Below are 27,622 nucleotides of genomic sequence, written 5' to 3'. Positions count from 1 at the left end.
ACTACACCCCCCCCCCAGTGACTCCTGCTCCATGCCCAGAAGATATCAAAACACCATCATGATTCTCAGCCGAACTGGCCTGAGGAAATTTGCTACCTGACCCCAAGGTGGTGATTGGCATTACCCTGGAAATGTAAGAAGGGGCCACAAGAACTAAGCCCTGATGTAACCCCTCCCTCTCACGATCTGCCCCAGTTCACAGAGTCAGCATTGCTGTTGGATGGCCATCTAGCCTCTGCTTAAAAACCTCCAAAGAAGGAAAGACCACCACCTCCAGAGGAAGCCTGTTCCGTTCTATTTCAAAGGCATCCTTTGCTGCAGGGGTTGCCAACTCTAGATTGAGAAATTCCTGGAGATTTGGGGGTAGAGTCAGAGGAGGTGGCAGGCTTGGCAGGGAGGGACCTCAACCCAGTATAATGCCATACAGCCCACCCTCTAAAGCAGCCATTTTTCTTCAGGGGATCTCCATAAATTGTAATTTCAGGAGATATCCACCCCCACGTGGAGATTGAAGCCCTAATTCCTCCCAGAAAAGGAAGGGGGAAATTGCAACCGCCAGCAGTGTCCTTAAAAAAAAAAACTGCAAAAAAACCACACTGCCCAGAAACTCTAAAGTTCCTAAAATATATGATATCTGGGGAATATATCTGGGCTTATACTATGCCACTTCTAGTGAAAGGACTTTTGGTTGGGGGATTGCATGATAAAATGCATGCAGAAAATCAGCATGTCAGGGGGAAGATGAAAACTGTCCTGGCATACTAGCTTTTTATTTGCGAGGATTTTTTTTTTAATTGACACAGACTCCAGTCCCTGCATCTGCCTTCAGAGATGGAAGGGTCCACACACAATTGCACTACAAAATTGTCTGGAAAGCCTTTTGCGGGTTGTTTGTGCGCAGGGCGGCTCTTAAGGAGCTAACATGGTTTCTCTGCCTATTGCAGGCTCCCATTTTAACAATACAGCAAAGACAAAAACCTCCCAATCTGTTAATTTTAAATACATTTTCAGCCTTTCTGCACACCTCAGCAAAAGCAGTGGAAAAAAACACTTTTAGTAGGATGTGTAAATTTTTTTTTTCTGGACAAACAATTTTATTTTACGTAATGCGTCTATACACTGTACATTCAGTCACTGTGTTATATAAGCATAGCTATTTCCATACATAATCTGATAAAGTCCTTTTTTTTTTTTTACAATATTATCTGTTTTAGGTGGGGAAGGGATATGGGGAAAAAGAGATTCTGAAAAGGACTATCAAGTTACACAGCGAAATAGATAAATATGCCACGCTTTTTTCTCCTTTCCCCCCCTTTTTGTAAATCAGGCATTTATAAACAAGAAAGCATACTTCAATGACGTAAAAATAGTTCTAGAATAGGAGAATAAATCATAACATTGTTAGCAGCAGCTGTGGGGTGGGGGGGCGTGTAACAAAAATGTGCTGAAATGCTATTGGCTGTTATAAGTTTGCATCTTCCCCCCTCATTGATAGAAAACGTGTTTCTGAGACTTCTTTTCCTTGAAAGACTTCCCTCTAAACTCAAAAATTGGTTGGGAAGGGGAAGTGTCAATTTTATTTATTTAATAATGAAATATTTTACAATGAAGGACAAAAAAGATGCAACTCGTGGGGAGAGTTTTAACCAACATGGAATTGGGGTGGAAGGAAAAAAAAACCCCTTTGTTTGTTGTATATAATTTTTCTAACAAATTGCAAGGTCTCTTAGCTTAGAAACAAAACTTGTTAAACAAGACGACCAAGTAAGAAAAAGGTTTTTGAAAAAGTAAACATCATATACACTTATTATACAATTGTAAAATGAAAAAAAGAAGTATTTACAAATTGATTTTTACTTTTTATGATTTTTACATTGGCTAGTTCTGTTGAAAAAGCAAATTACTATGTATACCTGTTAGCTGCTCCATAGATATGAATGTCTTATTGCTGTTGGTATTCTTTTTTTCCCTTTGTTATCTTTGTTTTTTTTAAAGTGAGTAAGTAAACTGAATATACAATTATCTAGGATATATCTATCTATCTATCTATCTATCTATCTATCTATCTATTTGATGTACAGGGAGAGTCAACAGCCTATATAATAAACATTTCTTCTCCCCTTTGTGGGAAAAACACACATACTCCAGACTTCTTAAATGAAATTAAACTGTTGTGAGCAAGCGGGGGGGTGGGGGTGGGAACGTGTTTGCAATTTCCCAGTCACCCACCAACACGGGCTGCAGAGAGGAATTAGCTGGCTAAGGCAGCAAAATGAAAGGCCGTATAAGGGAGTAATGCCGTTTCCCTTAGAGGTGCTGCCTCTGTCCATTTGGGAGCTGGTTAAGAGCTCTGCAAACTGAAACTTTCCCATTCACTTCACTGAGTGATTCCGCACACGTTGGATAATGCACTTCCAATCCTTTTTATAGATCATTTGGAACGGATTTTTTTTGTGCGCAGAACAAATAATCCACCTCAAACGATTGATAAAGTGCATTGAAAGTGCATTATCCAACGTGTGCGGCATCAAGTGTTGGAAAATGTTCCATGCTTGCAAGGGAAGGGATTGGGACAGTCAGTCCCTGCTTACACAGAGCTCTGCGTGCTGTGTTGGGAGTCTTCAGGGGTCTTCAGGTTTTTACTGTTAAATGTTAATGAAATGTTTTGCAGCTAGGTAACACATACATTGCTCCCTCAGACCTTGGCAGCAGATCTGAAAAAAGGGTGAGCCTCATGCATCACTCAGTGGAGGTATTTGTACACACACAATGGACTAGGAACTTCACGCCCCCGCCCCCACTCCAAGTATTTCCAGCCTGTGTCCTAATGAGATTTTGGCTGTCACCACGTGTGGCTATGTCCTCCGTCATCGTTGAGGATGTATTTTTAAGGGGGGGGGGAATCCTTTATTATTTGCAGCTGAACAATAAAACGTGCATTGCTGCTACAGAAGTATTTGGGGCCGTTTGCTTTTGCTGGGCTAGTGTGTGATCGATGAAGAAGGCAGCATGATATAGCCAGATCTTGTCAGATCTCAGTAGCTAAGCAGGGTCAGTACGTTGGGGGGGGGGGGAGCACTAAGAAAGAGTGTGCAAAGGAAGGGAATGGCAAACCACCTCTGCTTCTCATTTGCCTTGAAAGCCCCTTGGCACGTATGTATATACATAGACCAGGACTGCAAAGACAGAATTAGACATGCAGTATTTAAAGAGGTAAAAACCAAGCACTTGGAGGAGGGAACTTTGCATACATACTGAGTGCACGTGATGCTTCTTAAGTGCACCCCTTAAGTATATGCAGTGTCAATATGAACAATCCATGGAGGTGCATTTTAAATGCACTTTGAGCCCTGCCTTGCTTCAGTGGCAAACCTAGGATTGCCTCAGTGGAATGCATTATATGGTTGCTTATAAGGAACAGGATGTCTTGCCATTGCATTAATAACACAGTTGTAATTCCTGACAAAAATATGCGAGAGCTTTCCTTCTCAAGTTTCAGAAAAGGCAACTGCATTCTTTTATTGATCGGGTAGTTTTTTTCCCTCTCCGCTCGATTTGGCTTTTCTTTTTACCCCTAGGGTAAGGAAGGGAGTCCTTGCGTGCACATGCCTGAAGTTGGACATGTTATATAGAATGAAAAAGGTTTTTAAAAAAATGCTTGTGAATTTTGGCTGTATCACAATCCTTTAAGCATGAAATTTGAAACACTAGGGCCGTTTACACACTACTCACCTTCATCCAGAACGCTGCGGAACGTCGCGAAAAAAACAGGGAAGATAGCATCTTCTTGTGCGAGTTTTGCGCAACGTCACGCAAAACCAGTGCGAGAAGATGCTATATTCTGTGGTTTTTTCGTGACGTTCTGCAGCGTTCTGGATGGAGGTGAGTAGTGTGGAAACGGCCCAGCTCTGGAAACAGATGCCTCAAGCACATGCCTACAGTCCCAAACTGTGGGACAGACAGAAAGGAAATGCCTACACACAGAGACCCATTCTTGCTGGACTGTGTGCCTCCTTTCGTAGCTTGGTTCATAGGTTGCTGCACAGGAAGGAGCTGGGTGGATGATATGTTGGAAAATTCCTAGAGATTTTTCATCCGGAACGCTGAAGAACATCGGTAAAAAAAGCACGGAAGATACCGTCTTCTCATGCAAGTTTTGCATGGCAAAAGTCATGCGAGAAGACGCTATCTTCCGCGGGTTTTTTCGCGACGTTCTGCAGCGTTCTGGATGAAGGTGAGTAGTGTGGAAACGGTCCTGATCTCTGTGCTCTGGAGATCGATTATAATTCTGAGGGACCTCAGTGGCTGAGCAACTAGTATTCACTATAGAAAGTCCAGGGGGATGTATTGGGCTGCATGCACACAATTATCTTGTGCAGCTTGTTGGAACTCCATCTCTCTCTTTGTCTCTGCATGAATTAGCATTTGTTGCCGCTAAAAGCAAGGATGGCAAAGAACACACCCAGCACTCCCGCCTTTGTGATTGTCCAGGTAAGTTGGTAGGAAGTATCTCTCTGAAGAAGCTTTTCTATCGTCCTGATCTTCGCCCCAAGAAGCCTTTCTGTAGAATTCCAGGATTCCCTCTGGCCAAATATCCAGTGCCCAGAGAGACAAACATATCCCACAGATGGCTCCTAGCCCTCTTGAGCTCTGCCAAAGTTCAAAGGAGGAAATGAAAGGGGGAAAAAAACCAGAGTGCAAACAGTCAATAGCTTGTCCTAGGAGTAACTCACCAGCTGTATGGCGGAAGCGCCTACAATAGTGTTCGACTACAAATGATGATATTTTGTGACTCTTAATAGTTGCAACGAAAAGCAAGCGCGTCTCCTGGAAATTCATAAAGCTCTGAACAGGTTCAGGTTCTTTCATTTTGTTTAACGCATTTCATGTGACCTCTCCCTCCCAAACCCTTTACGTAAGACAGTAATAACGCCCACTGATTAATATATGTATGGCAAAGGTTTTAATTCCATGCATATGGTTTTTTTAATAACTGCAGAAAAAAAACATACAAAGAAGCAATTTTTTTTAAAAAAAAAATTCCCACATTAAAAAAATAACTGCATAAACACAATCAATAATCCTTTTGCATTGCACTTTAGAACAGGACAGGGAACGTGGCCTCCGCTCATCACGAACGAACGAGGGCAAAACCCACAAACTCAGACAACGGGGCTGGCGTCATGCAAATGTCGTCTGCGTAGCTGTTCATTTTTTGCTCCCCGTAATTTATTTTTGCCTAAGTAACCTGATATTATTTTCTAATATAATCTTCCTTTTTACTGCTTTTCCGTCGGTTACCAACCTCCCCCTCCCCCGAAATGAACTTTACTTCCTCCTTTCAATGTTCATGCTTACAATGGCTATTAGAATGGGTAATAACTTTATTTTAATACAGTTTTTATTATCTAGTGTACTGTAAGTAAATACTTTAATTTTAGGACTGGAAGCTGCTTAGTGGAAAAAGGGTTGGTGAGCAGAGAATAATTTCCCGTCAGTGCTGATGCACCAGGGGAGGGGCTGGCACCCAAGAGAGTGATGGTACCTCCCACCCCAATTTAAGAATTCAGTGAAAACAGTTCAGTGCGTGTGCTTCGGAAGGCATGGTAAGCGCTGTGGCCTTTGTTATGACTTCACTAGTGATGGAGCATTGGGGGGGGGAAGAGGGGGGGGAAGAGCGCCTGCGGCTGCCCTGTCCAATGCAGGGGTGGTGCCTCCCTTCCTCCCCAAGTGTAGCAGAATGGCTGTGGAGGAAACACCCATCATTCATACACAGGAGGTCTGAAGGACGAAATTTGGAAACCTGACTCATTGATTCCTGCCGCCTCCACTTCTGAAAGTAGATGCGGGGATTGCCTCCTTCATCAAGCCTACACAACCTGAGCCTTAAACGGATCACCGGTACCCAAAACCACTCCAACATGCCAGCAAAACTGACAGCTGAGGGTGTGAGAAAGCGGGGGGGGGGCGGGAATGAGGGGGAGAGTGCAATTCTTGACAAACATCTTATTTTAAAAAGAAAAGAAAATCCAGCTGGTTCCTGAAGTGTCGGCCCCAATCCCGTTGAAGCAAAACTCCTACTGAGGCTAGGATTTTGCCCTGAGTGTGTGAGTGCATATTTTTAGATCCATGGTTGAGTTGGGGGGGTGGAGCTGCAGCAGAGATCCCAATATTAAAGTATTTGTCACCAAAAAAAAGACATTCCCCCTCCAAAAAACAAACAAACAAAAAAAAACAACCCTAAAGAATAAGAACTGTAGGCTTATATTCACAGCAGCATAATGTCTTTTGTCTCTTTAATACAACGTGGAGCATTCTTCCGGGGCATCCAAGTCCTCACACATGACTGCAAGTCAATAAAATACTGGATTTCTGAGGCGATGAGCAAATGGGGATGAGTTCTTCAGGAAAAAAAATGGAAGGAGAGGTTGTCACACACACATTCCTTTCTCTCTGGTTCTTCACAAGCGACTTCATGGTCCATCCGTCTCTTTGTTTTCCTTTTTAAATTATTTTTTTAAAAAAAACCTCTTCTATTTTTTTCCTAAAACTGAAGTGCTCTGGAGATGAAGCGAGTCTTTTAAAACACATCAGTTAATAACATACATTTTAAAAAAAAGTTATGGCATGATATAAAACACTGACTTTCATAAGGCTGGGGTTATGTCGGATGTCGTTTCACCGCTTACAACCATCACCCCCGTTCCACTTTCAGCTTTCTTTCATTGGTGCAAACACGGGGCAGGGGGGAAAATGCAGATTTAAAACTAGAAACAAATTTAAAAATTTGAAATTCTCATAGAAATCCCCTGAAGGGTTTGAAACTGTCATGGCTTATTGTTGGGTATTTTCTGACAAGTGTCTCTTATTAAGAGCCCAACACCTGTAATAATTATCTTTACAAATTAGGCATCAAAGAGTGTTTGTATTCACCCCTCCCCCCCAAGTTTTATATATAATATATTTATTTTTAAAAAACCTTGTCGATGGTTACAATACCACATCTTTATGACTCAACTGTTTGTACTTTTTTAAATAGCTTATAACAAAAGGGGTCATCTTGATTCCAAAGTGTTGCCCAGAAAGCACCCTTCTTCGCCCACCTTCCATTTCCCTCGGGTGCTGCCAGATACACCCGATGAGTTTTGCCAGTAGAAAAAAAAATTTTTTTTTTGCTGTGGACTCAAAAGTAGTTTAGTTTTTGTTTGTTTGTTTTTAATAAACACTCTTCATTTTATAGGCACAGGAAGATGTTGTGCTATATGGGTTGAAAAAATGGGACGGGATTTCAGTGCTTCTGGTATAAAGAGTAACGTCTGCCCTCCAATCAGTAACTAAGTCCACCACACTTACTGGCATGCACAGAGATAAGCGCCCATGTGCATGCGCCGCTCCCACACACAATCCCTTACTGTGCATATTTGTCAGTCTGGCCTATGGGTTAGACAATGTAAATTTCTTTCGTGAGCGCTGTTTTTAGTTCTCCAGGTCCTTTGTCATATGTTCGCTGCTCTGCTTAGGCCACAGTTGCTCCTGAAGTTCCTTGACCACTTTTTCCAAGTGTTCGCGTGCTTCCCTCTCGCGCAACAGGTCGGCGCGCAGCTGTTCTCGGTCCGCTTCTGCATGCTGGAGTTTCACCTGCAGATCTTCAATCTAGATGGAATGAAAAGAGACACTCGTAGGTCGGCGAGCAGAGAGAGCTGTTTCTTTAAGAGTCTACCTCTGAACCAAAGCTTTCCACCTGCCAGGCTTATACTGGACTGCCCTGGGCATATCAAAGCAGAAAAAACATTCCTATTCCTGGATCCAGCCATCCACTGTATCTAATTTACACTGATTAAAAGAGGTCCGCTCCAGGCCAACTCTTCTATTCTGTTAAGTCTTTACACCATCTAAGCCAGTGTGATCCTAGTTTGGGGGGCCGCTTGTAGACTTGAAATTTCAGAACGCTGTTAATTTTCTTGTCTATTTGTCCAGTAGGAAAGCCCCCAGGGAGCCTTACACAGACAACTATCTGAAGAAGGGAGCTGTGACTCACGAAAGCTCCTACCCTCCCACAAATTTTGTTAATCTTATAGGTGCTACTAGACTCTTGCTCTTTTGTACTGCTACAGGCAACTAAAGCATTCTGCAATATTAAGACAAGCAGAAAGTAACAAACAGCAAAGCTCAAATATCAAATAGAAAAACAAGGAAAATCACACAAAACAATCATAGCCAAAGATACTAGAAACTTGGACAAGTTTTAAGCTGGGCCTTCAAGGGTTAACAATCTTGGTTGCCGATTGAAAACTTCCACAGTCCAGGGGCTACCACAGAAAAGCCTGTTTGTGCTGCAGCCACCCACTCAAACCTCTGGAAGCGGGAGAATGCCGAGAAGGGCCACAGATGAAGATCTTAGACACTGGGACAGACTAGGGAAAGAGGCTAAACTGTTTAGGTCATTAAGACCAGGGCTTTTGAGTCGTACGCGGGAATAGACTGGAAGTACAGATCTTTAAGAACAAGGGGAATACATATGGATTAGCGAGGTGGTATCTTTAGAAATGAATGCATACCAGACTCCGACTTCAATTAACTGCATGCAGCTAGAGGTTGTATATCTGTATGCACCTACACATCCCCTAACTCCTCTGACTGCTTTGAAAAATCCCAGTGCCTGGTAATCCAGACGATGCCGCCTCCTCCCCTAATGCTGTTTCTTCAGATTAGCATCAGAACTGTGGGTTTTGCTAAATTAGGAACTGAGGAGACAGACAGACGCGGCCTCTCTCCGGTGCTCAAAGACAGACTTCCTATGTCTACATAACAGCTGCGAGCTAGGAGAAGAAGGACTTCTCTAGCACGATACATATTTCTACAAGGAAGAAAAAAGGTCTCCTACTCCTCCCTTGAACAAGTCTGTGAAAAGAATAGGAGGAGAAGAAAAAAAACAGATGCAAAAACGCTGCAACTTTTCAAGTGTAGTGACTTTGCAAGCTCTGTTTTGGGCAACATTAAGAATTTCTCTCTCACCCCCACTCCCCGCTCCCTTAAGGGGAAGTTTACGCCCAGTGAGCAAAATTCTGAATCTGATGGTGTTTAGTCTGGGCATCTCTTATCAGTGAGACGTCCCATGATGCTAGAGGAGGAAACCCGCATCATTTCCTGCTTCTGCTCTCCTAAGTTTAGCATGCCTCACAGAACGACCGCTCCCCTTCCTGTTAACAAGACGATGGGGAAGCGTCATATTTAATGGGGTTTTGTTCTACACTTAAAAGTCTTTTTCTTTTCAGAGCACAGAACAACATGCCCCCTCAACACCCTATGACAGGACGTTGGGATTCGTTTTTAGTGCTCTAGCTTGTAAGCAGACCTGGACATATTAAAGGGTTTGTGTGTGTGTGTGTGTGTATATTTAAAGTATAGAAAAGGCTCCCAATAAGATGCCCTTTTGCTAGAGTTGCAAAGCTCCCGATGGATCCTGGAGATCTTCTGGAATTAGAACTGGTTTCCAGACAACAGAGATCAGCTTCCCTGGAAGAAAACGTAGCTTTGGAGGGGAGAATTTATGGCAACATGCCCCACTGAGGTCCCTCCCCTCTCCAAGCCCTACCTTCCCCAGTCTCTACCCCTCAAATCACCAGGAATTGTCCAATCCGGATTTGGCAATCCTACCCCGCGTCAAAGGCTGCCATTTGTCTCAAAGCATTTCGTTGGTTCCTTTTTTTGCTTCGTTTTCTTTACAAATGGCAGAAAATTATAATTTTCGGAGAAGTTTTTGAATGCTAGGCAACAGATGTAATTTGAAGAAAAATTATTTTTGTGACTTTCGGTCAGAAAACCTAGAAGAAGCCTTCTCCTCACCTGGGCAGAGTACTTGGCTCGCAGCCGGCCGGCTTCGCAACCCTTGTCGCACACCCGGACCTGTCTAGCTTGCTCCAGTTCCCGTTTTAGCCGTATCCGTGACTCGTTGGCCTCTTTCATTTTCTTCTCGTTTTCGGCTCGGAGGCGCTCGATCTCCTTCCTTAAGTTACGCTTGGCCTCAGTCGCTTCTCTCAGCTTCTCTTTCTTAGCCACACGTAAGAACTCCAGCTCCTGACACAGAAGGACAGGGTGTCTTAATAAAGCGCCTGGGAGGCATCAGGACTTTGGTTTGGTAGGCCCCAAAAGAGAAGAGAATGTGATGGAGCAGTCACTGCCAGGCAGGGCTACGTTTTACAGGCTTTGGTGTGGTGTGTGTGGATGACCTCCTCACACTCATTCATGGACACTGAAGCGCAAGTGAGAGGAAGATGGAAAAGGAAGAAGAAAACTGAAAACCCCAAGATGGCGGGAACACATTTTCAATCACTGGTAATAGGGGGGAAGGCATCAAATTCCTACAGCCTCACGATTAGTATTTTTAGGCACATGGATAACCAGTTGCCAAGTCTGTGTATCTTGCTTTTAAAAAGATTTTTTTTAAAAAAAAATCTCATAATGGTTATTCAGTTCTTATAAAGGATTTGTAACTGATCTGAAGCTTTCAGGGTTAAAAAAAAAACCCAAGAGTCCCCCCCCCCTCCGTCTTTTCCATCTCCCCTTCCCATTTCCAGATACAGCACTTCCTCTGTTAAGTAACATATGCACCGAGGTCATGGGAAATCTTTTCTGTTTCTCCAGAAATCTTGTTTCCAAGCCAGAACTTTGTTATCCGGACTTCTATTTTGTCTCCCAACCCGGTTACACACTCCACTACCCAGCAGAAAATTAAAATCCCAACACTTCAACAACACAGCCCTAGAGGAGGAAGGGACGTGTGGCCACAGAGACCCCCTCAGTCAATAATACCCTTTGGATCAGTTTAGTGCTGTAAAACAGTCACCTCTGGCTATATGTTTTCTGACCTCTCTCTGTTTTGAGCCGTTCTGATAAAAGGGCCAGGATGGGCCAATAAGAACATATGGACTGCCGTTCTTTTGGCAACTCAGGGCCCCAAACACCATTTCAAGGCAAGGCAAACTTAGCCTTGAGCAATTCTTTCTGTAGCATTTAAACTCTATGGTTTTTACATTACCAGCTGGGTTGTTCACCTGGATCCAGTTTCCCTTGGGGAATTTTATCGGGCCTGACTCCAACTCACAATCAAGATGCAGCAAAAAATTCACCCCTGGCTTCACTTGTCGGGGGAAAATGATAAAGAACACGTTTCCAAGTCTTAAGAACCAAGCAGGTATTCCCTGCTTTCCTGCTGCGCCTCCCTTTCCGATTCTGTATGCGACCCGTGATTGAAAGAATACATATTTGCAAGCAATAAGTATGCCTGAGCGCGTCTGGCTTCCCGTAAATGGGAAGCCTTTATTGCTAAGCTCCGTCAAAACTACCGTTCTCACTGAAGTGGTAACTTTTGATAGTCACATGAGGGCAGTTTCAGACCAACGTGAAATTGAGGTGGTGACCTCTCCACGTGCAGATTTCACCACTTTAGAAATAAATGTATTAATGAGCTTTAACCAAATCTCTAGATTTAGAGGTGCATGCGTATATGAAGTTTAGAGTTAGGTTACTGGCCTGTACGCCTCAGTATTACCCGCTGTGAGCCTCCAAGATTTCAGGGAGGAAACCGTCTTTCCCAACATCTTACCCACTGGAGGTCCCAGCGATGGAACTGAGAACCTCCTGTGTGAAAAACTTGTGTTCCCCCACTGAGCCACGGCCCCTCCTTAGGTTCAGGGGTGCCCAGGGCTCTTTTTCTGTGAGAAGAGGTGGTGGAACTCAGTGGGTTGCCAGCACAGGGCGCAACTCCTGGTGGGAGGTGGTGCCCCTCGTACCACATGTGCACGTGCAAAGTGCACGCATGCTCCCAGGGCCAATGACATCACTTTGGGTCAGCTGGAACAAGGGGGGGAATTTTTAAAAGTTTAAATCGCCCTCGGCGAAAATGGTCACATGGTTGGTGGCCCCGCCCCCTGATCTCCAGACAGAGGGGAGCGGCGCAGAGGGTAATCTAAACTCCTCTCTGTCTGGAGATCAGGGGGCAGGGCCACCAACCATGTGACCATTTTCAAGAGGTTCCGGGACTCCAGCTGGAAAAAAGCCCTGGGGGTGCCATTGATGACAAACACCCCCATCCCTTGGCTATTTCAGACCATATGATATTATTCCTCAGGATCAGACCTTAGTTCTGCATACAAGATGACTCTTGTTGAATGCAATTAAAACAAAGTCTGCATTCTAAGGCTCTTTTCACACATGTTGGATAATGAACTTCCAATGCACTTTAGCATTCGTTTGCGCCTGGTTTTTTCTGTTTCAGACAGGAAAATCTGGTTGCAAACCATCGATAAGTGCATTAAAGGTGCATTATCCAACACTCCTAGAGACAAATGCCAAAGGCACGTCTTTTTGCTTTGGTGCGGAGGAAATCCCAGTTGCTTTCATAAAGTTAGAAACAATACCAGTAACAACAACATTTTTTTACTGCTTTTTGCAACTCAGATCAAGGAGTAACCTTTCGAATCTGGCTGTGAAAAATCTCCATTGCTCCAATTCCCTCTTCCCCCCCACCTCCCTGCACTTCAAAATCTCCAAAGGTGGCTCTGGGTTTGCTCTCCCGGTGCCCCGATTCCTACCCCGTCATTACCTGGTGTAGGCTGCGCTTGGCCTGCAGGGCTGCACTGAGCTTTTCTTCCTGCTTCACTCTCATCTTGACGACTTCGTGGAGGAACTTCTCTTTGGCTTCTTTTGTGTCCAGGCCGCTGTCCAGTGCCTGTCTGAGGTGCTCCAGTTCGGCCTCTAAACCGCTGCCGCCGCCCTGAGGCTCAGCGTGGCTGGCGACTTCGAAGGCGCTGCTGACAGCAGGCGGTGGGGCTTGCATGCTGGGCGAACTTATGTCCTTGGCTGAGCTCGAGGAGGTGAAGGATGGGGAGGAGAGTGAGGAGAGCGAGGAGGTGACTGCAGAAACAGAAAGGAAGGGGCTCAGACAGGCCGCGGAGGAGGGCTTGCGGCCAGAGCTTGCTTCTTAAAACTTCTTGCTTCTTGAGAGCCACTGTGAGAGCAACTAGGAGCTGGGGGACTCGGGTTCAGTTCCCCGCTCTGCCAGGGAAGCTGGCTGGGTGGCCTTGGGCCAGTCACATACTCAGCCTAGTCTACCTCACAGGGTTTCTCGTGAGGAAAAAATGGAGGAGGGGAGAATGATGTAAACTGCGGTGGGTCTCCACTGGGGAGGAAGGCGGGGTATCGAGGAAGTAAAAAAAAAAAATTAAAAAACAGGAAACCACGGGACCCTTTTGACAGACATGAAAGGAAGCAGGGGACACTCATTAAAGGCTCCTCACCCCATATCTAGAGACCAGGGTTTGATCTCACCCCCAATGGCATATCCAAGAGCTACAACTAAAACGGCAGTGGCAGAAAATGAAGAATGATCCCAGGGTGGGGCCTAAACCTGCTCCCTCTCTCTAGGGAAACCCATGTCTAGTCTCCCCCTCTCCCCCCAAACCATTGTCTCTTTTAGAATGTAAGCTCCTTGGGGGCAGGGATCTTTCTCTCCCCCCCCCATCCCCGATGCTGTATACACTGCATACACTGGATAAATAAATAAAAGCAATGCTCAGAGAACTGCAATGCCCACATGTAAAGAAACCCACAGGTTTCATGATCCCATGACCCCCAGTTCCTAGGACATGTGAATTAATGTCAGGTGACCGACACTTACATTCCTCTCGCGTTTCTACTTCGATTTCTGCTTCCGACTCCTTATCTTCTTCCGTAGCGGGGACAGTGGTGGCGGCGGGTGTCGTGGCGGCAATGGGTGTAGGTTCAGGAACGATTGGATTTTCAGGGGCATGTTTCCTTTTCCTCGGTTGGGTTGGGCTGCTTAGAGGCTCACTGCTCCGGGACGCACCCGTGGCACATGGGGGGTTGCTTATGATCTTTGGTTGAGCGGGGGGAGCAAGGGCCACGTTGGGAGCCACAGCATTTTCAAAACTTTTGTAGGAATAGAAACTGTGGGGGTGGGGAGGGGGGGGAGATGAAGGAAAAGAAAGGGAATATTCAGTTATATTCCAGCCTCCACAATGCTACCATCTTAGAGGAGTGAATCATAGTACATTCGGCAGGCAACAAGATGACTCTCACAAGCCTTTTCCACACCTGTGCAAACTTTCATTGATTCATCGATGCAATGAATCAGCCACCGCCTTAATTGATGAATTTAAGAGTACCATTTTATTCATTTTTGTGTTTTTAAAAAAAAAGGGGGGGGGGAGAGCTCCTTTTTCTTGAGTAAAGGAGCAGAACCACGTCCAGTGGAATTACCGGTGCTCAGATCCTGCATTCAATGGGACCACCAAGTAACTGTGCTCAACAGTGCAAACTTAGCTGTGCGGCAGCCCCATGGAAATCAATGGGGCAATAACAACAACAACATTCGATTTATATACTGCCCTTCAGGACAACTTAATGCCCACTCAGAGTGGTTTACGAAGTGTGTCGTCATTATCCCCACAACAAAACACCCTGTGAGGCGGGTGGGCCTGAGAGAGCTCCGAGAGAGCTGTGACTGACTCAAGGTCACCCAGCTGGCTTCAAGTGGAGGAGTGGGGAATCGAATCAAACCCGGCTCTCCAAATTAAGGGTCCCGTGCTCTATCCACTACACAAAACTGGCTCTCAATACGAGCAGTATATAAATTGAATGTTATAATAATTATTATTATTATGTTAACAGCCTTGTGTTAAGGTACGCTCCCTAAGGAGACGACATGACACGACCCTCTCACCACCAATATCTCCTCACCTGTCTCGGATCAAGGCGGGGATGTGACTGGAGAGCTCCTTCTCGTTTGCCGAAACAGCGGGCGACCAGGGCCGGAACGCAGAAAGGCGCTGTCGGGGATGTATGCACCCAATACTCTGTGGAAGCCAAAAAGGGAAGAAGGGAGACAAAAAAGAGGGAAAGAAATGAGGAAAGAAATTGTTTGAGGCGAGCCAAGAGTGAAAAATCTTTAGAGGCAGCACTTCTAAAACACCAGGTTGGGTGGAGGAGGGAATTAAACCCATGTAGATTAACAGGAGCTTAAATCCAAGCAGTCCTCTGTTGGATTTTAAGCAATGCTAATAAAATATCAATTTTATAAAAGAAACAACTGCCAAGTGCTTTGGTCTGTGCAGATGTACAGAGGGCGGCAAAATGCATATACGCACCGTACACCTTAGTAGAAGAGTGAAAGAGGAGCAAAAAAAATTACCCCTAAATGATGGGAGTTGCTGAAAAGCAAGTTGTGGATACAGGAGTGGATGGATTTATATTCTGTATTAACAACAGTTCTACTACGATATAAGGTTTCTAAACAAGAGATAATTAAAATGTATGCCGTGCAATCCTAAGCAGAGTTACTCCAGTTCAAGCCCACTGATTCTTATGAGCTTAGACTGGAGTAACTGTTTAGGATTGCACTGAAAACATACAAAGAGTACAGTGTTTGTGTCTTGTACGCCATTTATTCTTCCATGTGCCACATAAATATCCAGATGCAAGGTGGTGTCTTGGAATGCACGGCATCGGCTGCTTTCCTTGGAAACTGCCCTTCAGACATGATCTCCACAGGAGGGTGGCTTGTGCTGCAGAACCAACAATGAACTCAGGAATTCCACTTCCCTGGGCCCTTCCAATCAGACATGCATTGCAAATCTGATGCTGGGGATTTGATTGGCAGGCACGTGGCGGTTCGGATCTGGATCGGGTCTGCGGCACAAGTTGGCTTAAATCTCCTCCTCCCCAACCATTTGCCCCACTGGGGGAAATTTTCACATCAGGTCATGAGTTTCGTTCATTACGACATGTGAGTTTCCCTGATGGGAGGAATGGCAGCAGCTCCTGCAGGCCATTTCAGGCTGAGAAAAAGGTGTGGGAGGAGGTTTAAATACCCCCATCCCAATCTCCTTGAGTGCAATGATCCCAATTCAGACCAGGCCCACATGCACCTAGGAATTAAGTTCCCAGCACAGAGCTCGCAAGAAAGGTTTGATTGCCAGGACCCAGGGAAATGTAATGTGTAGTCTGGTCCTCACACACACTTGCATTCAGGACTCCTTTTTTCACCCTATATGGGATGCAGGGTTGGGAGAGGTATGGATAAGGGAAGAATCTACTTTCCTTGTTAAAACGGATTAAAAGCGCACCTTGCTGGATGAATTGGATAAGGACCGCAACCAACTTGACTGTTTTTCTTTCTCGCCCGCTAGTGGAGATTGCAAAGAGGAGTCGTCTACTTTGGGTTTCTTGGGGGCAGGAGGATCGGACGGTACCTGCAAAAGATCAGAGGAGGAAAGGGAATTTATTGACTGAATGTTTGTTCATATTGTCCTCATTCAGAAACCAGTATGAACTGCGTGAAATTGACCCCAATGCTTTGAAATTGATTGATGTTCTTTGTGGATTTAGAACTTGCACTTAAAAGAGGCTGGTGAAGAAGCAGTGCGAAACTGGATGTCTTAAATGCTGGCGCACCCGTAGCCAACCCTCTAGGAACACACCCTCCCGTCGGCTGGGGGAGTCCAGAATCTGGGAGCAAAGAGGTGGCATTTTAGGCACTCGTGCCAATATGTCACATTGTATGGACGATTACCTCCCAATAACTACACTGTTCCACAGATAAAATAGCAAAGAATGCCCATTCATTGAGGACTGCTCGCCGGCAAACCACACATTGCTCTTGCCCTGCCCTTTCCAATGGCTGTCTGACCCAGGTGGAACTAAACTGGATTTGCCAGCAGATTGAGCTGTTTCTACCCGGCAACCACCCCAGGATGTGAATAAAACATTCACCAAGCTCAAATGCAATCTCTTCTAGAATACTTTGTGAAAAGGAAACAAAAGATATCTCTCCTTTTCTCTCTCTCTCTCTCTCTCTCACATCCCGCTTACTAATTCCATGGTTGCTGTTTGCATCATATACCAAGTACATTCATCTTCCACGTGAATTACTAATAGGGAGAAATCTAAATGTCCTCAGTTTTCTCATTCTGGAGGTAGAAGTCCACCCGCCCCAATTTGGAATCCTGCTGCCTTGCGATATATTCCCACCACCCACCCACAACCACCACCAGTCTGGGTATTTTGACACCAAGCCATCCACGGTCTTCCAGCCAGGAGTCTTTTCTGATTGCATTGTGGAAGGGCTTCCACTCTAGTATACATCCTGGTATTTGGACTGTGCGTCTGCTGCCCACCATCCTTGCCATTTCCCACTGAGGTTGTAATTAAGACTCCTCCTCTTCCTGTTATGGGACTCTGACATCACAGGAAGTTACAGCCTTGCTGCCCAGGTCTGGAAGGCTTGAAGTCTGTTCATACAGCCCCAGTGGTTTTTTCACCTATCCAGATCTTGGACTCATCTTTAACCCGCACCCCCCCCCAGGTGGTAGTATGGGATTCACTAAGCTGTAAGCAAATCACAGGAACCTCCCAAATCTGAGATCAGTGTTGTATGACAGGAGAAGGATTCAGAGATAAGACCTCACCAGGATTTGGGCTAAGACTTTGGGCAGCGGACCAAGAAACTAAGGACAGAGAAAATATTAACCAAGTGCAAGTGAGGAACAAGCTAATGGAATCATCTCCACCACAGAATGACCTCTCAGCAAGTGCACAAAGGGAGGTAGGAGGCACGCACAGTACCCTTGCTCTCTTTGCATGCACACACTAGTGGCATGTTAGTTCTGCGATCCACTTGAGGGCCTCGAATGATGGCTTTAACGTCACCAAGCCAGCCCATTCAATGTTCTCCCATCCCTTGCTTTCCTTCAACTGGAGATGCTGCTGAATTAAATCTAAAACCTTCTACGTGCAAAGCATATACTCTACCACTGAACTAGGGGCTCTCTCCAAAAGTTGGGTTATACAAAGGAGATACTGATCCACCCGCTATTAGCTGCTGTAATTGGTCTGAGCCCTGCAAATTCTTTTCACTCCCAGCCACCTAAGATTCTTGTTACTGGAGACATCAGACATCAAGCTTGGGAACTTCTGTATGTAAAACAAGTTGCTCTACCACACCACTGTGGTGCGATGATCCTGTCTCTCTCTCCCAAATATGGGGAAATATTTCTACACTCCTATTCACCAACATTTGCAGGGAACACTCAAGGCCGCCCAATAGGAACCTGCAGGATTTTCAGTTTTTCAAAAAGCATGTCGAGGAAAGAGTCATTCCTTTTCAAATCCTTCCCAAATGTGTGTGCGTGTGTATGCCTAAATTCTCTACGAAGGTGGGAAATAAGATTACTAGAATACATATTAGGAGCGAGAACATTTTTCAAAAGAGCTCTTTAAAAAAAAAAGCACCCTATATAATCACACCATTCACACTCTCCCTATCAAACTGGTCTGCTATTGCAGCCCCCTCTTTCCTCTAATTGTATGCAGAAAGGTAAGGTTTTTTTTTTAACTGCGGTTTCTGAATTGGAAAGATTATTTTAAACGGGAACAGGGCAGACTTTGTTATTGTGTTTGCAATGGCTGTTATGCCGATGACTTCACCATGCCGCAGCTGCAGTGAATTCTGGTGGCCAAATGCCAAGCTCAGCTTTGCCTTTTCCACAAGTTGCTCTGCTCAGCCTATAAATCACACTCAAGCATAAGCGAGGCCTTTTGGGCCATTTGGAGCCACTTCCCCTCCAGGGACATGAGCAGATAAATTCCTAGGGCTCTCCGTGTGGCGTGCCAAAAAGGCTGGTACCTACTGGTTGAACTGGGGCTCTACAGAAAGCCAGCCAAGACAAACACTCTCTCTGGGTAGGCGGGAGTGGGTTGAATGACCTCACGGCAACTGCGAGCGCATAAAAAGGGTTCTCTCTCTCTCCTCCCTCTTTCTGTTTCTTTAAGGCAAGAAGGTGTCAGCTTTACTTCAAGGTTTTGGTTTTAAGAGTATGAACAAACACAACTAAAACTGATTCAGAGCCAGGGTCAGACTACGATCTGCCATGGAAGCTTCTTGGGCGACCCCAGGGCCAGTTGCAATACTCTCAGCCGTGGCCTACCCCACAGGGTTGTTGTTGAGAAGAAAAAATGGAGGAGCTTTGGGTCCCCACTGGAGAGAGAGGGAGGGATGTAAATGAAGCAAAGCGATAAAGACACAGAAGAACCTCAGAAACACAGTTACTGACCCAGAGTTCCAGAGATTAATCTGCTGTGCTGTCTGGAGTTCTTTCCCAACTTATATTAGGCAGGCAAAGCCACATACCAATGTAGATATGTTTGTGGGGGAGTTTTCTGTCTTTGGAGCTCCTGCACATACCCTGACTCATAAACACTGGAGCCAGGGTTACCCCGGCGCCTGTGATTCTACATTTCTAGGACTGGACACAGAATCTAAGTTAATGTGGGTCCTTGTTTATTTCAGCAGAAGAATGGTTCTAGTCCTTAACATTTGTGACAATATCTTTGACTAAGCTTAGACATGATCTCTGAAAAGCTCTAGTACCTAAGAAGAGAGGGAAGAATGGGGGTGGGGTAGGGAATACATTTTGAGTAACTGCTCTGGGGAAGTCACTGCAGCCTCCCATTTAAGCAAAGACAAAGAGTCTCTCTACACAAGACATCTGACACTTGAAGAACACATGTCAGGAGATGCAATAGTAGCCAGGAAGGGTAGTTTAAAAAGACAGAGCTGGCAGCAGGGCAAAGGCTTTGCTGGAGCTGTGTGACTTTGGAAGGCAGCTCCAGCCCATTTCCATTCCCTCTGATTGTTGCCCTCTGGTTGTGATCCCACAACAGAGATGTGAAACTGACAAAGCCTTCTAGGAGGCAAAGATGAAATTAACAAACTCTTTGAGGAGCGATCTCCGTGGGCTCTGTCTTTTTAAACTACACTTCCCAGCGAACATTGTGTCTCCTCACACTTGAAGAACATGCGCCGAGGCCTCTTGTGTAGAGAGACTCAAAGTTAAAGCCTGTACAAGCATGCAGTCCTCAAACACTTCCCCTGGGAAAGGAATTGGGGATAGATGGAAAAAATAATTTCAAGAAACCATGCTTTGAGCCAACTGGCACCCCAGCAACATAAATTAACCCGGAAATCCCCGTACCATCGCCAGCGACTTCCCATCTCCTCCTGTCCCCAATTTCAATGGCATCCACCGTGCCATAACATAGCTGAGACCAAGTACAAAAATAGCATTGGGGACTGTGCCAAATGCCAACGTGATCAGATTTGCAAAAGGGCTCCTTTTGGCCCACGCTGGGGCGGGGGGGGGATAAACCTAGATAGTGTTTGGACAAGAACAGCCAAGACACTTTTCAAACGTGGGGATGTCCCTAGAGAAGAAGGGAGGGCACGGGAGGAGCAGAGGAGGGTCACAGCCATGGAGAAGATAGCCTCCCTCTGCTTGCTGGAACTGCTGCAGGAGGAAAAACGGTGACGGCATCCAAAAAGTATTTGGCAAGAACTGACAGATCCCAGCCCTGTCCATTGGGATGATGCGTTAGGCAGGGAGGGGAGCTCGAAGCAGGGAAGAGACCTGGAATGAAAGGCACGGCAGGTGCTACGATTCAGCAGACTTCTTTTTCTTCCTTTCTGTTTTTTTTTTCCCCCTTTCCATTTTTATATCCCTCTCCCGTTTCCCTCCACCCTCTGCTCATCTGCAGAAAGAACATTTTGTGCAAGCTGTAGAAAGCCATTTGGGAGGGTTAGAATGTGCGTGTGTGTGCCTGCGCGCGCGCTCGCGTGGAGGGGGCTGAAACTCACACATGAAGATAATGCCAGAATCACACAAGTTGAGGCTAAAAAGAAACAGGACTGAGGAAAAAGCCAGGAGCGAAGTGTCATCTCCTGAATTTGGGGGGTGGGTGGGGGGGTACAAGACAGGGGAAAGCATGCAATACACCTTCCCTACACACACACACACACAGCCAAGACAACCTCCTCCCTTGCTTTGTCCCCAATGCAAAGAGAGGAATGGGAGAAAAAACGTGAGGCACACACAAAGCAAGTCCCAACAGGTCAACCTATTCGACATTCCAGGAGCATTCCAGAAGGGGGAGACTCATTTCTTGTCCCTCCCAGCATATGCCTCGTACTGGCAGCCAGAGGAGAAAACAGGGAGCTACAACAGAGGGGGCAGTAAGCCATGCAATGGGGGTAATCTCCAAGGGAGAACAGGGCAGCTTCCTCACATCTGATCCGCAGCAAGGTCATAAACTCAGCTCAAAACTGAAGCAAACAACCAGAAAACTTCCTCTAACTCCACTGGCTTCCAACCAAGGAAAGAGAAAGAAAGGAGGAAGAAGCAGCTGCCAATATGGGCAAGGAAAGTTTTTTTCTCCAAAGGCGGGTCAAACGTTTTCAGGCATTCCACACAGACTACGACGTTGGGTGGCCTTCTAGAAATCTGGTTTATCTGCCACCGCTCTTGCCACGTCACCATGGACATGTCACTTTCCTCGAGGCACCTCTGTTTAACCCTCTCTTCTGTAATCAGTTCTCTGACTTGCAGCAGGTTGCCAGCGAAAGTCCAGATTTCTGAAGCAGAGTGGATTGTAATAGCAACACCTTTTTACTCAGCCCTCCTGGTTCAGATGCATTTGCCCACATGCTCCTGCGAAATCTCTGCTAGATCTCATGTTATTCATGCAGACATCTATTGAAACTAGGATGGGGGGGGCGGTATTTATAAACGACATTTTAAAACCTGCTCTTCTCCTAAAAAGGACTCGAGGCAGGTTACAATGATTTTTAAAATAAAAGTTCAGGACTTTGAGTCACAATTGAGAATCTATACAAGACGCCTCAGCACATGTTTGTCAACTGTAGGGAGATGCAATGTTAGCCAGGAAGCGTAGTTTTAAAAGACAGAGCTGGTAGAGATCGCTCCTCAGAGGGTTTGTTAATTTCATCTTCATCTCCCCAAAGGCTCTGTCAATTTCACCTCTCCAGTCTAAAACTGTGTGGATCGCAACCAGAGGGCCGTAAGGAATGGAAATCGGCTGGAGCTGTCTTCCAGAGATGGGCTTGGACCTGGAGAGGTTCTAATGGGCTGAAGTTTCCCTTCTGGCATTTCACAGCCCCTTCACACAGCTCCAGTGTATAGCAAAGCCTTTGCTCTGCTGCCAGCTCTGTCTTTTTAAACTACCCAGCTAACATTGCATCTCCCGACACGTGTTCTTTATATGTCAGATACACAGACTCTTAGATATTTGCAAAAGTCTTTTCCTTTCTGGTTCTGGAAACATCAGGCATTGAGAGGCTATAGCCTTGTCCATTTCTACAGTTTGTGGAACACATTCTAAGTATCTGAAGAAATGAACTATGCCTCACGAAAGCTCATACCCTACCGCAAATGTTGTTAGTCTTATAGGTGCTACTGGACTCTTGCTCGTTTCCATTCCTACAGACAGACTAACATGGCTACCCATCCTGATCACATGCTAGGGGTTGTCTTCTCATGACCGGCAAGAGCATACCCTATTACTGTCTACAAAATCTCAGTGCAACTGTTAGATTCTGTGGTTTACTACAGTTTCAAAATGTCCCTGCTAGAAGAAAGGATGAGTGCCTTTTGGGTACCTCCAATCATGCCTATACGATCTTAAATGCTTTGACTGTGATCCAGAGAGCACTGCTACCTATTTCCACATGCTGAAGGGAAGACTTGCGGCTTGTGTTTCTTGAACCTTCCTCACACTTCAAGCTACTTTTCAAAAAAAGAGTTTCAAAGACAGTTTGTGATATAGCATTGGAGGGAAGGTGTGTCTGTTAAAAAAAGAGTCTAAACTTCTACTTGGTGGTACACCTAAGCCTTTGGGCGTGCCTGAAGTTGCTCATTTGGATCCCGGCCATTGAATTTCAAGGAAGAAAACAAGTTGCAACCCAGATATTTCAGTTGTGGTTTGAAAAGGTGCTGCGTTTGGGGGCCCGTGTCTCTCAGGGTCAGTCTGCAAAGGCTTTTCTTACTGAGATTAAATTTTGGCACCAGCCAGATGTGATTGTTTTTGACGCATCTGGCCAAATTTGCTTGCTTGGCCCTGTGCTGAAGTAGCAAAAACGAAGTGAGGATGGTGGGAAAAGGTTTTTCGTACTGTTCTCTCCTCCTTAAGGCCAAGTTATAATAATTCAACCAGCAGGCTCAGTGATAACACAGCTGGCAGGAGTCGCACAGCTACTTTCTTTTCGGATGGATGTGTCAGCAAAAATTGCAGGTTTTTCATGTCGAAGGCGTTCTGCGGCAAGAGACACCCAAGCGCCCGGCATCAGACTCACTCACGCCGGCCTACTTCCAGGTACCAACAAATCACCTGAAATGACCTGCACAAAAATATCTCATGCATCTTGTTTGGGGTCACGTGAACACAACCTCGGCGAGCTATTTCTGTGCATTTTTCAATCTGGGACTATCCAACAGTGATCCAACAGTGATTCTGTTTGGGAACTAATTTCATCACCAACTCATTCTCTTTTGAGTCCTGGCCAAGCTTTGTCTCCTTTCAGAGATGATTGCTGCTAGCCTGCCCTCTTGTCAACTGGTTTTCTCTGGTGGAAAGAGCATTCACACAATTACAGACAAAAGGAATATCTGAAAGGGAAGCTAGTAATTATGGACTTGGAGAGGGGGCACGGCTTCCTCATATGAAAGCATTCAGGCTGATGCTTGCACAGTACAACAGACTTTTAATATGACTACAGAAGAATTCCAGCTTGTACTCTGAACCAGACTCATCGAGTTAGGAGTACTTCCTGTTCTAGCCAAAGCACCAAAAACAGAAGAGAAGAACCTGCAAACACATGCAAGGCTGAGAAGATGGTTTCTGTTTGTGGTTTTCTTTTGAAGCCCAAAGCCACAAAAGCAAAACCAGAAAAAATAGTTTCTAACTAATCTGTCTTAAACCCATGAGAATAACCTCTTGCTTAAAAAGCTGCAAATTGCAACTGGACATTCAACAAAACTTCCTATCTCTTTCCCCCCCTAGTGAATTGCAAGTGCTGGCAACCCAATTTATGAGCAACGGTAAAGGATGCGTTAAGTAAAAGAGTCTGATTTCATGACCTATTGGAAGATCCTCCGATGACACCTTCTCCTTTCTCAGCCTTCTGGCAGTACCTCTTTACACCTGTACAGGTGAAGCAATACAGAACAGTGTACCGATGAGCATAGATGCATGGGGCTACAGACGGGCAGATCAACTTCAAATTTTAAAGACAGCTCCATTCTTGTCTAGCGCTGTTTCAAGGGGAAGAATGACTCCGGCACCAAATAATGACACCAGTTGCTATTTCGGCAACTGACATTTGGTTGAGTACTGAGATTCTCAAACTCTAATTCCCTACCTCAACTTCTGGCCCAGCTTCTGGCGCTGTGTATCCTAGTTTACAAGCCACAGTTCCCCCATTTGTAATAGACTGATAGCAAATCACAGCACAGCGTGTTGCCGCTTATTAAGGTGCAACTCTAACCTGAGCTAAGGGGTCAAAGCCAATGACTTCCCACCTCCAAACGGAGCAATCAGAATCTCAACATGCACAGAAATCAGTCTGTAGAAGCACCGTGGTGCAAAGACAGGCAGTTTAGTGACCTTCAACCCTCCCTGCGTGGATGGGGTGGTTTTTAAATCTTTTAGATGCACCACATGGACAATTTCATGGCAGCTGCTGACACAAACAAGTGGCTCCAACCCTTTGCGATAATCTGCACTTTTAAGGGCCTGCAGTCATAGAAACATTGCTCTTAAAGACAGGGTTTACTGCTTGGAACAATAAGGCGCGAAACTCAAAACACCTCAAATACAAAATTAAAATTTCTACAGCTTTTCAAAAGATGCTCACAAAACCCAAATCATTGTTTTGATGACTTGGAGATGAAAACACTAAAAATGCACAAACAGTTTATAATGCAATTAGACTAATGCAATTATAATGCCGTAGGTGGCGGGGGTTCCCCCCTCCTTTGTATCTTCTCATAGCTACTCTGTGCAGAGAGACAAGATCCGTTCTGATGATGAGTAAGGGTGGAGCTTCCTGTCTTGGCAACTACTCAGTTGCTGCTGTTAAAACGGAAAAAAAAGAGAGTTCTCTGAAAGAGCCAGAAACCACAAGACCCGATGCCAGTCTGATACTGGTTTCCAGAAACCTCAAAGCTAGATTTCTTATGAGGGTTCAAAAGAACCATGGGAGGAGCCAACTGATTTCTTACGGTGTAAACAGGTAATGTGCATGACAAGACCCAAGATATAGGACTTGGTCATACATGGTGGAAACCGTAATCACAAGAGACCACAGAGGGCTGCAGAAAAAGAGACGATATCTTTGGGGTTTAAGGACGTGGGAACATGTCACACTCCACGGGGCAGCAGATTTCAAGGGCCCCTTGCTTGAATTCATAAAGCCCAGTCACATCAGAGATCAGAAAAATGGCAGATCAGTTGCCAACATTTCGTTTTCTCAGTTTGCTGATGGAAAATGGCCGACGGCATGGACGAAATGACATGCTACAAGCAGAGCTTGGCAGCTTGCTAGACCAAGTCCATACATCCTTCTACTAAATCATATTTGCCATAAGTTGGGCGCCCAATTACACTTCCATGGGGTTACATTCCTTTCAAGGTGCTCCCTCTACCACCAGCTCCCTGGCTGAGTAGCAACATTAACCTAGAAATGCATGCATGAATGCAGAAGAAAAAAGCATTCCCAGTGTTCCCCTTTTGCCACTAGTGGTGTTTCGTAGAATGTAGGGGCACAAGGGACAGTTCAGATGTCTTACCCATGTTCTTTACACGTGGTGACATCCCAGACAAATGTTTCTTCCACTGATGGCGACTGGGCTGACGCTTATTTTGTTAACGTCACCCAAAGATAAGAAACTAGGGGGCAGGATAATTGTTCACAAAGAAGCCACCGTACTGGAATGTGTTTTACAAGGCAATAGCTTCAAGGTCCCTCATGGTAAGGCTGATCCTATTGTCTGGCTGCAAAAAGGATGAGGAGATGCAATTTCCAGTACCCGTGTTGATTCATACAAAGAGTGAAGGAGGTTTACTGAAACTCTGAGTCTATAAACATGGCGATGCTGATGTTCTGTCTCCATTTTCACAAGGGTGCCGAGAACAGAAATTACAGCCCATTAAACAAAAGCACAGTGGCGTCAAAGTGTGAGGCGTTGCAGTCAGGAGGGGTTCTACGGGAACCAAAAGTGATATAAAGCTTTCCTCTAAACACAATAATCTCATTTTTTTAAAAAGGGGGCTATAAATCCTGTGCATTTGGATAGCTGGCTAACAGACCACGTCATGGATGCAAAGTATATTGCGGACCGGGGGATGGTTAAACTGTCAAAAGCAGCCATGCGCAATATGTAGCTTGCCGAGCCAAATCCACATCTGGTGGCCCAACGTCACCGCCTATTTCTGCAGGTTGTTCCAGACCTGGAGAAATGGAATAGGGTGGAAAGGGGAGGCTGCTGGGTACCACTTGAGGTGCACCATATAGGCTGCTTTTGGCTCTGTGGGGCGCCACTCTTGGTGGCCTGATAGAAGTTCTGCTTCACTTAAGTGATTTTTTTGTTTATACTCTGCCCTTCTCCCCAATAGGGACCTAAGGCGGCTCACATCATTCTCTTCTCCATTTTGTCTTCACAACAATCCTGCGAGGAAGGTTAGGCTGAGGGAGTTTGACTGACCTAAGGAGGTTCCACAGCAGGCTCAGGATTCAAACCTGGACCTCCCAGATCCTAGTTTGACACTCTTAACTACTACACCACTGCTCATGAAATACTGGCTGTTTCCACCTGGGCTGATTCCAGACGGCCCTCCCCATGCTGAAACATCGCGCGTCGTCGCGCAAGAAAACGCAATATTCCGCATTTTCCGTGCGACGCCGCGCGACGTTTCAGCATGGGGAGGGCCGTCTGGAATCGGCCATGGCTTACCTTGTTCTGGAAAACAGTGAAATCTTGCACGAAATCTTGCAAGAAGATGCTGTTATCGCATCTTCTCACGTGATTTCACACGATATTTCGCTGTTTTCCAGAGCAAGGTAAGCCATGTGGAAACGGCTATTGTGTCCCTCTACACAGCTGACAGCTCTGTGCACACTTGATTGGGAACACAACAGCTAGACAGGAACTTCTTTTGTCTCTCCCTTGGAGGTCTTCCTAAGAACCACTTTTGGGGTTCTTAAGAGGAAAAAAATCCCATCCTGAAACAATGTTTAGAAAATCTTCCCTTGTGAAGTTTGGAGAAATCCCAATAGTGTGCTTGAAAACTCTTTGCCTCCCTTAAATTGCTCACATTTGGGGGAGATTCCATTTTCCATGTTGTGACCTGCCATGAAAAAATAAGCGCACTAAATTTTGTCTTCTGGAAACGCCTAGAATTTCAGTAGGTACAAAGCATCCCCACATAAAAAGCAGCTATTTATATGTGATATATAATTTTTTTAATGTGGGCTGCTACAGAATAATATTTAGTCTGGTGCTGACTGACCGGCATAAATAATGTGTCTCGGTCAAACCCAGAAGCACGGCAACCTGGTATATAAAGAGATTTACTACATTCTGACAGTATATATTTAAAGAAGAAAAAGCTGCCTCCATCTAAACAATCGGTTCTAGGAAATGCTTAACTCCAGCCTAGGGGTGGTATGTTTTGAAACTCAGTTTCTTGGCTCAGG

At 45.4% G+C, this 27,622-nt stretch overlaps 1 protein-coding gene across 1 annotated transcript in view; it reads right to left on the bottom strand.

Annotated features, from left to right (window-relative positions):
• Positions 1-4,946: 4,946 nt before the first annotated feature.
• The window catches only part of SKI (SKI proto-oncogene), a 149,608-nt gene continuing 126,932 nt past the window's right edge, over positions 4,947-27,622 (bottom strand). The window contains exons 2-7 of the mRNA XM_055001405.1: positions 16,146-16,271; positions 14,761-14,876; positions 13,679-13,968; positions 12,605-12,915; positions 9,847-10,077; positions 4,947-7,653 (exon numbers count right to left, since the gene is read on the bottom strand). Coding sequence (XP_054857380.1) covers positions 7,477-7,653; positions 9,847-10,077; positions 12,605-12,915; positions 13,679-13,968; positions 14,761-14,876; positions 16,146-16,271 — 1,251 coding nt within the window. The 3' untranslated portion in view covers positions 4,947-7,476. The remainder of the gene's footprint in view (positions 7,654-9,846; positions 10,078-12,604; positions 12,916-13,678; positions 13,969-14,760; positions 14,877-16,145; positions 16,272-27,622) is intronic.

This window comes from Eublepharis macularius, chromosome 17, assembly GCF_028583425.1.
Source record: "Eublepharis macularius isolate TG4126 chromosome 17, MPM_Emac_v1.0, whole genome shotgun sequence".
NCBI lineage: Eukaryota > Metazoa > Chordata > Lepidosauria > Squamata > Eublepharidae > Eublepharis > Eublepharis macularius.
Note: the sequence above shows the minus strand (reverse complement) of the source record. Positions and strands in the feature narration are given on the sequence as shown.